At 39.5% G+C, this 17,764-nt stretch overlaps 1 protein-coding gene and 1 long non-coding RNA gene across 2 annotated transcripts in view; one reads left to right on the top strand and one right to left on the bottom strand.

Annotated features, from left to right (window-relative positions):
• Positions 1-187: 187 nt before the first annotated feature.
• Positions 188-13,418, top strand: LOC129525005 (uncharacterized). The gene is made up of 5 exons (XR_008669031.2): positions 188-260; positions 3,481-3,820; positions 8,679-9,070; positions 10,322-10,485; positions 13,173-13,418. It is a non-coding gene; the product is annotated as an uncharacterized lncRNA (long non-coding RNA).
• Positions 11,697-17,764, bottom strand: part of LOC115935989 (shieldin complex subunit 2-like) — a 48,628-nt gene continuing 42,560 nt past the window's right edge. The window contains exons 7-8 of the mRNA XM_055353076.2: positions 15,995-16,110; positions 11,697-12,682 (exon numbers count right to left, since the gene is read on the bottom strand). Of these exons, the coding sequence (XP_055209051.1) occupies positions 12,483-12,682; positions 15,995-16,110 (316 nt within the window). The 3' untranslated portion in view covers positions 11,697-12,482. The remainder of the gene's footprint in view (positions 12,683-15,994; positions 16,111-17,764) is intronic.

A 17,764-nucleotide genomic window follows, 5' to 3' on the forward strand; every position in this document is an offset into this window, starting at 1 on the left:
TCACGAGTAGCTGGGACTACAGGCGCCCGCCACCACGCCCGGCTAATTTTTTTTTTTTTTTTTTTTAGTAGAGACGGGGTTTCACCGTGTCAACCAGGATGGTCTCTATCTCCTGACCTCGTGATCTGTCCGCCTCAGCCTCCCAAAGTGCTGGGATTACAGGCGTGAGCCACTGCGCCCAGGGTTGCATTGAGTTTATAAGTCAATTCAGGGGAGAATTGACATCTTTAAAATACTGGGTCATCTAATCAGTTCACATGGTATGTACTTCTGTTTATTTACCTCTTCTCTCATTTCTCTAAATAATATTTAAAGTGTCATGGACATCTTTCATTAAATTTTTCCCCAGACATTTGAATTTTTATGCTACCATAAATGGTATTGTTTTAAAATGTTTTATTTTCTAACTCTTGCTGGTATACAGAAATAAAATTTGTTTTCCTATTTTGACCATTTATTCAGTCATGCTAAACTCACTAATTCTAATAACTTGTCTCTGGATTCTTTTGAGTTGTTAATATACATACATAGTTTTGTATCTTAGGTCCAATCTTAGTATTTTTATTTCAACTTTTTTGCCTTATTACTCTTGTTAGGAATACCAGGAAAGTATTGAATACAAGTGATGATAATGGACATCTTCGTCTTATTTCTGTTCTCAGAAATGTTTCCACATTTCATTATTAAGGAAAATATTTACGATAGTTGTAGCTCCTTGAGATAAACAGTGTTAAAATTTTTTGGCCACTCTCCATTGATTTAATGTATGGTTTTCTAAAAATGAAATATTTTACATACTGTTTCTGAGTAAGATTTTTTACCCAATGCGCCGTAAACACCAAAATCATATATTTTTATATAGTTTTACTTGGCTTACCTTGTTTTTTTGCTTTAACTTGAAAAATATTTCCCTGTTAGGCCAGGCGCAGTGGCTCATGCCTGTAATCCCAGCACTTTGGGAGAGCGAGGCGAGAGGCTCACCTAAGCCTGGGAGTCTGAGACCAGTCTGGCCAACATGGAGAAACCCCATCTCTATTAAAAATACAAAATTAGCCAGGCATGGAGGCGCATGCCTGTAATCCCAGCTACTCGGGAGGCTGAGGCAGAAGAATTGCTTGAACCTGAGAGGTGGAGGTTGCGGTGAGCCAAGATCGTGCCATTGCACTCCAGCCTGGGCAACAAGAGCAAAATTCTGTCTCAAAAAAAAAAAAAAAAATTCCCTGTTTATTCTTTTTTTATAATCGTTTTATTGAGATATAATTCACATATGTGATTCATCCATTTAAAATGTATAATTCGATGGTTATTGGAATATTTACATTTCTGTTTAATTCCCTCAATTAATTTTTAAATCAACTTGTCAACTTGTATAGGCCATCCCTCAGGGACTTTGTTTATTGTTGAATTAACTCTGTATAGTACATCTTCCCAAACAGCAGGAGCACAGTAGAGTGTTCCACTAATTCTTGTCTCCTTTTATTTCCCTCATGATATTTAAATCATTTCCTTTCAATAAATTAAGCTCTTAAAGTTTTTGGTTTTATCTGTGAGCATGATTATTTTTATTTAGAATTATGTATTACTGTTATATGGTAATATAATTTTGTAAATTTGTTATGTGTAATTAATATATTACTAGCATATTTTTTATTTCCTGGGATTATTTTTCTTAATATATATTCTAGTTATTCAAAATAGTGACATTTTAATTTATTTAAGACTTATTGTTATGATTACATACGTATTTTTATTCTCAAATCATATAGCCAGCATTTCTACTGCTGAACAAAATGCTTTGAAATATCAATAATACATATATCTGACTTTTATCTAGAATACCTATGTCTGATCAGTAAAAAGACAAACAACCCAATAAGATAAATGTGCAGAGGACTTGAGAGACACTTCACAAATGAAGGTATACAAATGGCCAATGAGCACATGAAAAGTTGTGCATCATTAGTCATCAGTGAAAGAGAAACCAAAACCAGGAGGTTCCACTTTACAGCCTCTAGAATGGCTACAGTGAAAATGACTGACATCTCAAATGTTGGCAAGGATGTACAACAACTGGAAGCCTCCGTTTTGGCTGTGGAGAGTGTAAAATTGCACAACTTTGGAGCACTGTTTGGCAGATTCTTCTCAAGTTAAATATATACCTATCCAATAAACTGACAATCTCAGTCCTAGCTATTTAAATCCCTGCCCCAACAAAAACTTATGTCCACAACAAGACTTGTTTTAAAAATGTTTTTAGCAGCTTTATTCATAATAGTTCGAAACTGGGAAGAACTCAAATGACCTTCAACAGGCGAATGGATAATATATTCACACATTGATATATTACTGAACAATAAAAAAGAATAAACTGCTGATTCACATAAAAATATGGATAAGCCTGAAAAACATTCTTAGGTTAAAAAAAGCCAGTTACAAAGGAATATATACTGTATGATTTCATTTACATGAAGTCCAAACACAGATCAAACTAGTGTATAGTGATAGAAATCAGAATAGTGGTTGGCCATCATGGATGGAGACTGACTGGAAGTGGAGATGAACGAAAATTCTAGGGTGATGGAAATGCTCCATATCTTGTTTGGGGTTCAGTTACATGAATGTATATATTTGTCAAAACTCTAAATTGTACACTTAAGACCTGTGCATTTAACTATACGTTTTCATGCAATTTTTTTTTAAATTACAAGAAAAAGGATCTGATTGACCCAATTTGAGTCAGGCATCCTACTGTCTTTGCATAATCAGTTTTTGCCAAGGAATCCAAACAAGCAGTATAGACGTGACCTAGAGAAGGGGCACCAGCATGGGCTTGGCTCCCACCCACAAAGTTCCAACATCTCCTACGTGATGTCAGTTTTGGGGACCAAAACCATATCATCTTTTTCTATTATTTGGGTGTGATCTTTTTATTTATGTATGTTTGTTGTTGTTTTTATTTTTTTAGAGACAGGGTCTCGCTTTGTCATCCAGGCTGGAGTGTAGTGGCAGATCATAGCTCACTGCAGCCTCAAACTCCCGGGCTCAAGTGATCTTCCTGCCTCAGTCTCCTGAGTAGTGTGTGTCACCATGCCTGGCTAATTTTTTTTTTTTTTTTTTAGTGTTTTATAGAGACAAGATCTTGCTATGTTGTCCAGGCTGGTCTCCAATTCCTGGCCTCAAGCAATCCTCCCGTCTCAGGCTCCCAAGGTACAGGGATTATGGGAGTGAGCCACCACACCGGAACTGATCTTTCTAACACAGGGAAATTGTATTCTTTAGAAGTGGGGGAATATTTCCTAGTAATTTGATCAAGTAAAAATAATTATAATAAAGAAGGTAAAATCAAGCCCTAATTCCCCATGTGGGGGAATAATATCATTTTGCTAAGATTCTTCCAGACAGTATGATTAGGATGTTACATAAATCAAACTGTGCTATATACAATATGCAGAGAAGGACAATTCCTTAGCTTGTCTAAAGTCTGATAGTGTGAAGAATTTGCTGACCTGCTCTCCATGCCTGTCTGAGCACGAGTGAAGTGAATCAGAGAGAGATTGCAAGATGGAGAAAGGAGGTACAGTTGGAGAGAGTGGAGGGGGCAGGAAAGACCAGACAGAGCTGCATCTCCCATGAAAACAACTGTGTACATATGATAGAGTGAGTACATAGAGTACATAGAAGAGTGAGCTCTGAAAGAACTCTCACATGGACCCCAGAAAGAGGAGTACTCAACGCCTGCTGCACAGAAGGTATCAGCAGTTAAGTACTGGCTAGAAAAGCGGAGTCCATCAAAGGAGAGGACCACAGTGGTAGCTGCCTGGTAAGTACCACTGTCCCCTTTCCTTCTTTTCTCCCTCCCCAGCTCACTGGAGGAGCTAGGCCTCAGGAAGCTGGGAAGGAATGGGGAGAATTCACCTCGGTGCCAGTTCACGCCCTCCCTCCAGCTCCAACAGCTGGAGTCAAAGGAAAGGAAGAGTGCACCTATCTCCTCCCCATTCCAAGTCCCTTTAGTGACTAGCTGGACATGCTCTGGAGAAGAGCAAAATGAGGTTGGAATTTAAACAATACCAGACTTTCTAAAACACAATGCCTGGGAAGTTATGTGAGGCATGTGAGACATGAGGGGATGGAAAAGGGATTCAACAGAGCATAGTTGAAATCAATGATTTAAAAAAACAAAAAAACTGGCTGATGGCTCATACCTGTAATCCAAGCACTTTAGGAGGCTGAGGCAGGTGGATTGCTTGAACCCAGGAGTTCCAGACCAGCCTGGGCAACATGGCAAAACTCCATCTCTACAAAAAATACAAAAATTATCCAGGTGTGGTGGCACATGCCTGTAGCTCCAGTTACCAAGGAGGCTGAGGTGGGAGGATAGCTTGAGCCTGAGAGGCAGAGGTTGCAGTGAGCTGAGATCATACCACTTCACTCCAGCCTGGGCAACAGAGTGAGACCCTGTATCAAAAAAAAAAAAAATTTTTCCATAGTTAATACCCTTTAAATGTGGACTGCTAAATAAAGCTAAAGCTAAGGAACATTAAAGAATACTTTATTAATTGAAAAAGCATGCTCTTCTTAAATAGTAAGCCTTAACCACTGAAAACATGTCCAAATGATCCATAAATTCAAAGCAATCTCATTAAAAATATCAATGGGATAAAAATGATTCTAAACTTATCTCAAGAACAGATGGCATGCCCACTAGGATGGCTATAATCAAAAAGTCAGATAATAATAAAAAGTGCTGGTGAGGATGTGGAGAAATCAGAACTCCAATGCATTCTCATGGGAATGTAAAATAGTGCATCTGCATTAGAAAAGTTTGGCAGTTCCTCAAACGGTTAAACCATACAACCCAGCAATTCCACTCCTGGGTACATACCCAAGAGAAATGAAAATATGCATCCACACAAAGACTTGCACACAAATGTTCATGATAGTATAATTAAAAATAGCCAAAAAGTGGGAAAAACTCAGTTGTCCATCAACTGATGAATAGATACATAAAATGTGGTATCTCCATACAATGGAATATTATTTGGCAATAAAAACAATGAAGTAGTGATACATGCTACATGTGTGAACCTTGAAAACACTATACCAAGTGAAAGAAATCAGTTACAAAGGACCACATATTGTATGATTCCATTCATGTGAAATGTCAGAATAGTGAAATCTATACAGCCACTAAGTAGAAGAGTGGTTACCTAGGGTTGGGGGAAAGGGGGTGGGTATGGAGGAGCGACTGTTAGCTCCTCTTAAGGAAGAGCTGTGGGGTGGTATAGTTAATGTAACTACGGATGATTCTTTTGGGGGTGATGAAATGTTCCAAAATTGAGTGTGCTGATGGTCACACACTCTGAATATACTAAAAAACACTGCAACATATACTCTTAATGGGGAATAAAAAAGAACAGATGGGCAAAGATGTCTAAGAAAAACAATTTTAATGAAGAAAAATATGGGGGTACTTTTCTTATCAGATGTAAAGTTATAATAATTCTAACTGTATGGTTCTGGCTCAGCAATAAATATAGAACAACAAAACAGACTAGAAAGTCCACAGGTAACGCTAGCAGGAATAATAATTTCATATTATAATAAAGATCACATCTACGTCACTGATGGGAAAGAAAGAAATCAATAGTGTTGGGACAACCAGCTGACCATTTTAGGAAAATGAATCAGTTAGATCCATTCATACCATGCACTAAATTTTAGATAATTAAAGATTTAAATACAAATATAACAATCATAAATGTTTCAAAAAATTTTTTGAAGAAAATGTGTATAATCTTATAGTAGAAAAGAAGCTATCTAGGCATGTCATAAAATCTAGAAACAATAAAGAAAAAGATTGATGGGTTGATCCACGTAAATATTTATGATTTCTGCATGTCAAAACATATATAACAAGCTTGGGAAAAATGTCTGCAACACATGTTAAAAATTACTAACTTTATAAGGAGAACATACTAATTTAATAAAAGTCTTCTCCCAAATAAAAATGGTCTAAGGTAAAATATGAAAAAGCAAACTGCAAATGACTGATAAGCATATGAAACAAATGTACAATCACTTTAGCAATAAAATAATTCAATTAAGGCTGGGCGCAGTGGTTCACACCTGTAGTCTCAGTACTTTGGGAGGCTGAGGCAGGCAGATCACTTGAGGCCAGAAGTTCAAGACTAGCCTGGCCAACATGGCAAAATCCTGTCTCTACTAAAAATACAAAAACTAGCTGGGCATGGTGGTGCGCACCTGTAATCCCAGCTACTCAGGAGGCTGAGGCAGGAGAATCGCTTGAACCCAGGAGGCAGATGTTGCAGTGAGCCAAGATCGCACCACTGCACTCCAGCCTGGGTGACAGAGTGAAACTGTGTCTCAAAAAAAAAGAAAAAGAAAAAAGAAAAAGAAAACCTCAAAAAAAAAAATTCCAGTTAAAACAAATAACCTTTTTTAAACCTAACAACTAGTCTTTTACTTATGCCATTCAGTTTAGAGTGTGGAAAACGTCTGATAGGAATATATTTCAGGATAACCTTTCTGAGAACATTTTAAAAGTAGGATTCAAGAGCACACACAGATGATGGAATCCTGTGTAGTTGATATGATTTAATCTATGTTGATTGATTTGGAAAGACGTATATGGCAAATTGTGGAGTAAAAAAAGTACACACTAGGTATTGGCCTATATGGAATGGTCCCATTTATGTAAAATTGTGTATGTGCACGCACAGATCTGTCTTCTATCAGGGTATCTGGAAAATGTTCAACAAAATAGTAACAATGGTTATCTGTTTTGTTTTGTTTTTTCAGAGACAGGGTCTTGCTCTATTGCCCAGGCTGGAGTACAGTGGTGCAATCATAGCTCACTGTAGCCTCTAACTCCTGGGCTCATGCCACACAATCCTCCCGCCTCAGCCTCCTGAGTAGCTGGGACTACAGGCATGTACCACCTTGCTTGGCTCTCGTTATCTGTTGATACTGGAATTTCTGCTTTTTTCCTGGTACAGATACATACATACAAGTACTTTGACCCCAAAATTCTATTTTCTTAGAATAAATTCCCAGAAGGAATGAAAGATGTGTGCAAAGACTATCAATGAGAATGTTGGCCAGACGTGGTAGTCTACACCTGTAATCCCAGCACTTTGGGAGGCTGAGGCAAAGGGGATCACTTGAGGCCAGGAGTTTAGACTAGCCTGGGCAACATGGCAAAAACATGTCTCTACAAAAATTATCCAGGTATGGAGGCATATGCCTGTAGTCCCAGCTACTCATAGGAGGCTGAGGCAGGAGGATCACTTGAGCCCAGGGAGGTTGAGGCTGCAGTGAGCCATGATCACACCACTGCACTCCAACCTGGTTAACAGAGTGTCTCTAAAAATAAAATAAAATAAGATGTAGATACATGCAGGAGGCTGACGTGATGGATCACTTGAGCCCAGGAGTTTGAGTCCAGCCTGGGCAACATTGAAAGACTATATATTTTAAAGTAGACACACGTATAAAATCATACATGCATAGAACAACTGAAGGAATATCTATTAAAATGTTGGCAGCAATTAGCTTTGGTTGGTAGAATAACAGAAGGGTTACTTTTCTCACTTCGTTCATCCATATTTTCCAAAGTTTAAAAAAAAAAGAAACGGCCTGGTGCAGTGGCTCATGCCTATAGTCCTAGCACTTTGGGAGGCCAAGGAAAGACGGTCGATTGAGCCCAGGAGCTCAAGACCAGCCTGGGCAACGTAGGAAGACCCTGTCTCTACAAAAAATAAAAAATAAGTTGTTGTGGTCTGCACTTATAGTCCCAGCTACCAGGGAGGCTGAGGTGGAAGGACTGCTTGCGCCCAGGAGGTAGAGGCTACAGTGAGCCATAATTGTGCCACTGTACTCCAGCCTGGGTGACAGAGCAAGACTGTCTCTCAAAAAAGGCAAAACAAAACAAAACAAAAAACAAGGAACATGCGTGTTTAAAAGGAAAACGTTCTTTTTTTTAAAGTTTATATATATATATATATATTTTTTTTAAACAGAGTCTCACTCTGTCACCCAGGCTAGAGTACACTGGCATGATCTCAGCTCACTGCAAGCTCCACCTCCCAGGTTCAAGCAATTCTCCTGCCTCAGCCTCCCAAGTAGCTGGGATTACAGGTGTGCACCACCACGCCTGGCTAACTTTTGTATTTTTAGTAGAGATGAGGTTTCACCATGTTGGCCAGGCTGGTCTCGAACTCCTGAACTCAAGTGATCTGCCCGCCTCAGCCTCCCAGAGTGCTGGGATTATAGCCATGAGCCACTGTGCCTGGCCTTAAGTTTATAATTTCTTAACACGGTGTTTAATTAAGCCTATTCACAAATATTCTTAAATAACATACCAAAAGAATTTACTTATACTCTAATAGGAAAGATTCTACATTAGGATGCAGAATCTTAAGGAAACAATCTTCAATTTCTTGACTTAGACGTTCTTGGTAACAGACCCACACAGTAATTAGGTAGCACTTATGTATTGTGATATTACCTGGGGTGTTTATAAGCTCATCCTTTAATAAGCTAGACTAAGTGCAGTAAATCAGCTCACTCTGCAACCAACCAGTCCCACCTCCTAACTGCTCCTGAACTGCAAAGACCAAAAGCCTCAGAGAAGACATATTTCCCAAACTTTCTTGCAGCTAAAGCTCTCAGTGTGAATCATGTTCCATCAATGAAACACACACACGTGCAATATGGAAGATGAGTGAAATCCAGGCTGTCTTCCTGAAGCTACTGTTCCTGGCAAGTGTAGCTGTGGGGACTGAGTTTTGGGCAGCAGCAACTAACTCCCAGCTTCCATGTGCTTGAGAGTCAGTTGCCGGGATGCCAGCAGCTGCATCCTCAGTCTGAGACTGCAGCCAATGGTGATGTTTTCATGAATCCACCGTTCACGTGGCAGCCTCCTGGAGCTCAGACTGATGCCTGCTCCTCCAGCCTTCCAATACCTTTGCAAACACCTGAATTCCACATTAATCTCTCTCTGTTTAGAATACCCAGAGTGGCTTGGGTTTCCTGGGCTGAACCCTGCCTGGTAAGTCCATTTTAACAGGCTTCTAGATCTTTCCTCAAAAACTGTAAAGCCGATGATGGTTTTGAAAAAAATCACGATTTCTTAACAACGTGGAAGCAGAGAGGTCACCTTTAGCAAATGTATGCCTTAAGTGGGTAGAATTCACTTCTTAATAACAAATCAGGTTCAAGACCTCCAAAGACATAATGACAATTAATTGGCAAACCTCATCCCCTCTCACACATTTCTCCCCTGTTGACATTAAATCAAGGGCCAGAATTAAGCTACTGATAAAGACGAACACTTTATTCTAATTGTTCTATGATTCATGACCTGTGTTCCAACACCTAGAAACCCATCAGGATACAAATATATCACTTAAAATAAGACACATAGGGATGGTTAGTTTTTCTGTCTCATTCTATATTGTTCTGAGAAATTACAGATATTTTCTTCTAAGAAAGGCATGATCAACTATTCAAGTTTTGCTGAATCTAAGGTAATGTCAGAATACTCTTAAACAACTTACGGCCTCAGATCCCAGTAGTTTAGAATTCTAGGGATGATGTAAATTTATAATCACTGTGAAAATGTTATCCTATCAAAACTCTGTAGAAACATCTATGCTTTTGCAATAACAGCGTAAAAGACCTCTTCTGATGAGAGAGACAGAGAGAGAGAGAGGGAGGGAGAGAGAAAGAAAAAAGAAAGAAAGAAAGAAAGATAAATTAGGGAGTTGGGGTAACCAGGTAATTTAGGCCAATGGATTCAACTGTGCCTTAAGCTGGTACTACCCTCATTTATGTGAGTCAATCAAGTCCCCCTTTTTTGCTCAAGCTACTCTGAGTTGGGTTTTTATCACTTGCAACCAAGAGTCATGACTAACAAACCCATCCTACTGTTACCTCTTTTGCCTTGGCTCTGTATTCCACACAGATTTAATCCTGGCGCTGATATAATTTTGTTTAAATATTTCTTCACCAGCTTGCCTGTGAACTTACAGAAGGCAGACATTTGTGTCTTTGCATTCCCAGTGCCTAGCACATGGTAGACATTCAGCGAACGTCTGCAGGGTGGATCATGCACCCAATGTTGTCAACTTATTTGATGATCAGCCCCCTTTCCCCCAACCAAAAAAAAAAAAAGATGTAAAATGAAACAGCACAGATCTTACTAGTGGGGAGAAAGGTGAATGCCTCTAACGCTGTTAGAAAAAGGATACCTTTGGGGAAACTAAGTGACTAACAAATAAAAATAGTTCTCTAAAAATAGGAGAGCTGTCCCTGCAAGCTGAACTATCAGAAGATGAAGAATGAGGTCTCCCTGAAATGCCCACCATAAGACTGCCAGATATGGGACTGCTGGATGACACTCTGGCTACCCCACTGAGTTTTATGAAAACATAACAGAATAAAGACACTTACTTGTCAACTCAGGTAAAGAATACACACAGAAGGTGTCTTAGTCCGTTCTGGGTGCTATAACAAAATAACAGACTGGGCAATTTATAAGTAACAGAAACTTATTTTTTACAGTTTGAAGGCTGGGATGATCAACGTGCCAGAAAATTGAGAATCTAGTGAGGGCTTGCTCTCTGCTTCAAAGATGACACCTTCTGGCTGTATCCTGTGGCAGAAGGGGACAAAGAAGCTCCCTCGGGCCACTTCCGTAAGGGCACTGATCCCATTCACAAGGGCAGAGCCCTCATGACCTAATCACCTCCCAGATGCCCCACTTCTGAATGCCATCAGAGATGAGGTTTCAACGTAAGAATTTTGGGAGGACACATTCAGACCATAGCAGGAGCAATGGGCTGATCCTGATCCCACTTAAATAGCTCATAACTTCTGTAGATAGCTCAGATTCCTCAGGACTGGAGGAAACAGTTCCCAACCTAAATAAGGGCTCCTGGAAATATGTGTTAATTAATGAAATACATACCAACAACTGTGAAGAGATGTTGGTGTGATCTGTTGACTCATCTGAAATGGTTTAAAGATTTCTTCCCAATAGGATGTGAAGAGCCATCTGTTCCTGGGGATTACGTTCTGGTTGATGTAGGGATTAGGTCTCCACTTGAGGACAAAGTGGGGAAGGGCACACTTAAGCGAACAGCTCTCTTGGTCGGCCTATATTGACTGGGCAGATTTTATATCAGAATTCCAAATCTCCGCCTAGTGTGGTTATAGTTGAGAGAGCACAGATTAGAAGGCGTCAACTACAGGCTCAAGTTCATCACCCATTCAATGAATCATTGAAGGGAGCCAATGATTTTATTTGAATTCCAGTCTCTCTAGATACAAAATGGAGTCAATTCTTTCTGTACCCACCGTATTAGTCGCTAGACAAAACTTTGGCAATCATTTGCTCTAATTCCCTTATCTCCCCCACAAAGAAACTCATCAGTTAAAGCCTTGTTCTTACCTTTCTTGGTCACAGAACCCTCTGAGGATTTGTTGAAAGCTATGGATCCTTCTCCACAGAAACATGCATTTGTGTGTGTGTGCTCCCACAAAGGCATTTTGGCATATTATTTTTGAAAGAATCACAAAACTCTTGTGGTTCATTCTTAGGGAAGCCAAGTTAAAAAACAACAACCACCTCTGAACCAAAGGAATTTTTAAAAACATACACAGAGTAAAAGAAGCTTGTTCATGTCATCATGAATTTATTTTCAGGCAATATGATAATCTATTAACACTCAGCATACTCTGAACTTACAGAATAAGTACCACGCCATACTTCCTCATTAATGACTATCATTTTACATGAGCTTCTTCCACAGTCACAATGAGAGAACAGATTGCTACATGTTTGCTGGTAAATACATTCAGTAAGGCACTCAAATCCTAGACACGAACTAACCACAGAACGCTCTTCCCTGCTTTAATAAATTGAAACATGATCTCATTTCCTTCATTTTCAATACTTTTTATAGAAAGACACGCTTGTCTTGAACTTGTCTAAACATAGGTTTATATAAACTAATCCATTATCATTATAGTTATAATCAAGGAAATGATTTCACATTGACGGTTTTTTAGGTAGGGATAAGCGAAAGCACTGCAGCAGTTTCTGAGGGAATGTCTTCTCTGTGGTTCCCCATACTTAGTACAATGCCTGGAATGTAGCAAGGACTAAATACAGTGAACAAATGGGCAAACCTTTAATTCCCAGGGATCTGCTACATATTGCCTTGACTGGTAGATCATTTCTCCAGGAGAAAGGAAGAAACCAAAAGACAAAAACAATCTTTTTAAACCTCACAGGATTTTCTTAGAAAAAAGTTTTAATTTATATATCTAGTGCAATTCTCTTTGTAAAATATATTTCATAAAAAATCCAAAGCAAAAGCCCTGTCATTCATTTATTTCAAAAGGCAAATCATTTCAGTACTTCTTCCTTGAAATGCCTGCAATTTCCTCCTCTGGCCTCAGAGACGGGCATTGGTTCCATGCTTTACAATGTCAGGATAAAAATCTAGGAGGGAGAAATCTTGTTGTAATGGATAGCTGTTTTCATCTAACACAAAAAGGCTCTGAATCTTCAATACACAAGGTTCTGCACTGACTGCCAACAAGGAGTGGAACAGGTCTGCCACGACCATCCCATAGGTGATCTCTGAGGAAGGAACTGCAGAAGACGAAAAACACAGAGCTCTCAAGATCGCTGCTAGCTTGACAGGAGCACACACATTGAATGGTTTCATTGTTTCTTTTGGTTCCTCAAGTCTCAAACCCATTTTAAATTTCTCCTCCCGGCCAGTAGCGGTGGCTCACACCTGTAATCCCAGCACTCTGGGAGACAGAGGCGGCCGGATTACTTGAGGTCAGGAGTTCGAAACATGCCTGGCCAACACAGTAAAACCCTGTCTCTACTAAAAATACAAAAATTAGCTGGGAATGGTGGCACATGCCTGTAATCCCAGCTACTCGGGAAGCTGAGGCAGGAGATTTGCTTGAACCCAGGAGGTTCAATGAGGCAGGAGATTTGCTTGAACCCAGGAGGTTGCAATGAGCTGAGATTGTGCCACTGCACTCCAGCCTGGGCAATAGAGCAAGACTCTGTCTCTAAATAAATAAACAGGTAAGTAAACTATTCTTTCTATACCTTCTCTTTCTAGTTACAAGCTACTGAGGCACTCCAGAGTGATGGCATGTGATCCCCCTGACACAAGAAACAGGCCCAGATAACACACCGTTCAGACCGACAGCAGTTCTGGTTATGCTGCAGTACATCAGAAGAGTGCTCTTATCCATCCACAGTTCTTATCACAGTTACTTATGCATATATTCATTTTTTATATAAAAGAATCTTGAATTGGTCACTTAAATATTGAATCTCAATAATAAAAAATACTAAAAGTATAGCTAAATGTGTTATTTTGCATTTGTCCTACACTCTTCCCCTCACTTTTTTAGGACATGTAATCAAGACATTTGGCAGGTTGTTCAATACCAGAATGACAGAGCACCATCAACCATGCTCAGACCGTACTAACCCCTTGACAATTATCACAGTCTTTCTTGGATGGGGACTACAGAGTCCTGGAGGACCAATGACATATTTTGGGGGGTATGATAATTCTCTACAATAACTTTTAAATTTTGTATTTTCACTGCGATAAACTAAAACATAACCAATATTAGTAATAGTCTGCATGGTCTGATGACCACTTTATAGCCAATGACATTTTGACTTATGATCACAATCTAATTAATGCCAAGAAGTACAACTTTAATTGTCTCAAGAATGGACAAAACACTGAAGTATATGTGATATGAGAATGATGCTTCTCTAAGAGATAAAGACTGATTTACATTATGCAAAAAAGAAGAGATAGGCCGGACACAGCGGCTCACGCCTGTAATCCCAGCACTTTGGGAGACCGAGGCAGGCAGCTCACCTGAGGTTGGGAGTTCAAGACCAGGCTGACTAACATAGAGAAACCCCATATCTACTAAAAATACAAAATTAGCCGGGCATGGTGGCACATGCCTGCAATCCCAGCTACTTGGGAAACTGAGGCAGGAGACTTGCTTGAATCCAGGAGGCAGAGGTTATGGTGAACTGAGATCGTGCCACAGCACTCCAGGCTAGGCAACAAGAGCAAAACTCCATCTCAAAAAAAAAAAAAAAGAAGAGATAACACTGAAAATATATAAGTAACATTAAGAAAAGGAATAAAAATAGCCAAAAGAATAAAAATGAAATAAAGAAAATGGGGGAAAAAAACGGAGAGAGGCTTCTAATTAAGATGCAGAAAGCTGGAAAAAGTGGCTCCTACCCTAACAGTTACTGGAAAAAACTGAATAAATGTAAAATCATCATTTTCTTGAATACACATGAGAACCAAGGTTGTAAAACAGTCAAAAAGACTGAAACATAAGGAGACAGGTGCCTCCAGGGAGATGGAACAGGAGCACAGGTTTCCTTGGGGTAGGCCTTGGGAAGAAGACAGGTCCTCCATACAGGCAGGAAAGAAGAATGTGATTAATTTTTATTAATAAATTAATTGCAAAAAGCCAATGAACTGCCAGTGTCAGCAACATAAGGAACATCTGCATCCTCACAGGCTCTTCCACATAGTACGTCTCACCTCCACCAGGTGCTCATAAGACTGGGGGCAGGGCAAGACATCAGAGAAAGCTTCCAACTACAAAACACAAAGCACCATCTGGCCTCCCCTTTAAGGAACAAAAGCCTTCAATTGCTGGAGGAGGGATACCAAATCCTGTTGCCCCAGGGTACAGGTGAGGAACCAGTACAGATGGGGGAAAGAAAAAAGGAAAAAAAACCCTCCATCCTGGGGGAGGACTGAAAAACCACCCTGGGTCAAGACCATTAGTGGTCCCCTACTGCTGGGGCAGGGCCAGGACCACACAAGACCCACTAAAGGCACAAGACAGAGCTCAGCTGCCATGCCACATAAGGGACAGGGCTACCAAGAAAGCGCCATATGCAACATCCTGTATAAGACTGTGGCTGGACCAGAATCAAAGAGGAACAACCCTGTTCCCGCCCACCAGGTTAGGATGCACCAAATAACAACCAACAAAAGCTTGTGCAACTTGGGGAGGTGCAAGAACACGGAAAGAAACTTTCTCTGAGGCCCAGGTGCAGAGTGGAGGGCTATGCTGATGGTGGAGCAGGAACACTGGGGAACCACTTCCCACCATAAGCACAAGATAATTTGAAACCAGTGGTGACCTGAAGGTAACCAGAGAAACAACAAAACCTGAATCCAACTCAACTTATGACAAGACTGACCATCCTGCTCACCCCTCACCTCCAGTAAAGGACCAGAAGAGGCATGCCTGTTTCCAGGTACAAATACTATTTACCTCAGTTTGTACTGTTCTACTTAATATATGCAATGTTCAGCATTCAACCCAAAATTACTAGACACCCCCAACTAAAAAAAAACAAGAAAAACAATCTACTATTGAAAGATAAAGCAATCACAGAACCAGATTAGCTCATCAGCTTAGAGGATCTGAGGCTAATGAGAACAGGAATGGAGTTTGAATACCTGACAAATATATTATCTTTGCTTTATTCTTAGCCACTGACAACTTAAGACATCACGGTTGAAGATCTTGCAAATCCATTCCACTGACAGTGGACTATCTTCATATATATTATGTCACACACTCATTGACTTCACTCTTATAAAACTAGAGTTAAGTAAAATAGTTTTTGCTTACCAACAGGAAATGTAGGTTAAGAAGAAATTAGGTGCCTCCCGCTGTTCATGTACTAACAGGTGTAAAGCAAGTCAACCTTCTAACTTACATAGGCTTATATTTCACTTAAGCTAAATTATCCTTCTGTTTTCATATGGACAGAAAAGCTCTTAATTTAAAGTACAGTGCTCTTTCTGTTCCGATATACCATTTATACTCCTGAATAAAACAACGTCTTGATGGTACACTGATATATTACCTATCACTCTGTTGAGGCAGTCTGCAGAAATGTTGAGAAGAATCTTCTCTATCAGCTTTGATTCTACACGGATGCAAACATCATGTCTTCCATCAACGGCGGTCATTAACGCTGGCCTACAAAAGAGTAAGCAACACACGACCTTCAAAAAGATTTTCAAATAAAAGAAATGCTTAAATGAAAAATAATTCCAAAAAGCACTTGGTTTTTATGCAGGATTAATTTTAATGCCTAAAACAACTCTAGGATGTTCTGTGACATCCTAGAAGGAAAAAAAGTTTTTTTTTTTTCCCCAAGAGCTTCAAATGATAAATTACTACATTTTATTTATTCTATATCCATTTTTAAATTTCAGATACTAATATAAAAATATATTAAACTGTTTTATAAATTATTTTTAGAAATGAAAATAAAAATAATAATCACATATTTCACAATCACAATTTCGAGTTACTTTTTTCAACTGAATTCTTTCCTATCAGAAATAAACTGTTTTGCATATCAATAAACAGGGAACTGGATTAACAATTTTCAGTGCATCCTACATCTTAATGCTATGTAGCTGATAAAAAGAATGAAGAACATTTGCAAGTGCTATTAGGGAAGGAGCACCAGGATAGACTCTAGGGAACAACAACATGAACAATATTCTTCTGTCCACATGCTTCTAAAGAAAGGGATACACATGTGCTGGGATGAACATAATAAATCACTGGAAGGACATACAAAAAACCTTCTCACCAGCATGGAAGCAGCACTGGTGGGAGAGGGTTGGATGGTGAAGGAGACTTTCACTCTTTGTTTTGTAACCTCCTGTGTAGTGTGCATTTTAACCATGGCATGTGGTACCTATTTTATAACTACATTGATTTTTAAAAAATAAATTGAGAACAGAATTCAGAAACAGGCTCATTAGCGGGGGAATTTAATGTAACAGAGCTAAAACATAACTACTGATTTTCCCCCTAAAAACCCACTTCCCCCTTTATTCACACGATGACTCTATGTTCCTTCCTCTTTTCACTCTACACTCTTTCCTCAGCCTCTCTCTCCCTCCATTATTTATTTCAACAAATACAAACTGAGTATCTATCATGGACTGTGGTAAGCGCTGGGTACCCACTAGTGAAAAAGACAAATCTGGTTCCGTCACTCAAGGAACGTAAAACTTTAGAGGGATAGGAAGAAATTGGGTGTGCGCGGTGGCTCATGCCTGTAATCCCAGCGCTTTGGGATGCCAAGGTGCGGAGGACTGCTTGAGGCCAGGAGTTTGAGACCAGCCTGGGCAACACAACGAGACCTCATCTCTACAAAAAGAAGAAGAAAGAAAATAAGCTTTTCAACAGTGGTGCCAAGATGACTAAACAGGGATGGAACAGTCTTTTCAAAAATTCACGCTGGGACAACTAGATATCCACATGCCAAAAAATAAAATTACACCCCTTCCTTATCCCATATACAAAACTTAACTCAAAGTAGATAATAAACCTAAATGTAGGAGGTAAAACTACTAAACTCTTAGAAGAAAATACGGGAGCAAATCTCCATAAACTTGGCTTAGAAATGACACCTTTCTTAGATATGACCCAAAAGCACATGCAACAAAAAGAAAAACAGAATAAGAAGTACTGGCAAGAATATGGGGAAATTACAACCCTCATATTGCTGATGAGAATGTAAAATTGTGCAGCAATTTTGGAAAACAGCCTGGTAGTTCCTCAAAAGGTTAAACAGACAGTTACCATATGACCCAGCAATTCCACCACTCCT

The sequence above is a fragment of the Gorilla gorilla genome, chromosome 8 (assembly GCF_029281585.2).
Source record: "Gorilla gorilla gorilla isolate KB3781 chromosome 8, NHGRI_mGorGor1-v2.1_pri, whole genome shotgun sequence".
Lineage (NCBI taxonomy): Eukaryota > Metazoa > Chordata > Mammalia > Primates > Hominidae > Gorilla > Gorilla gorilla.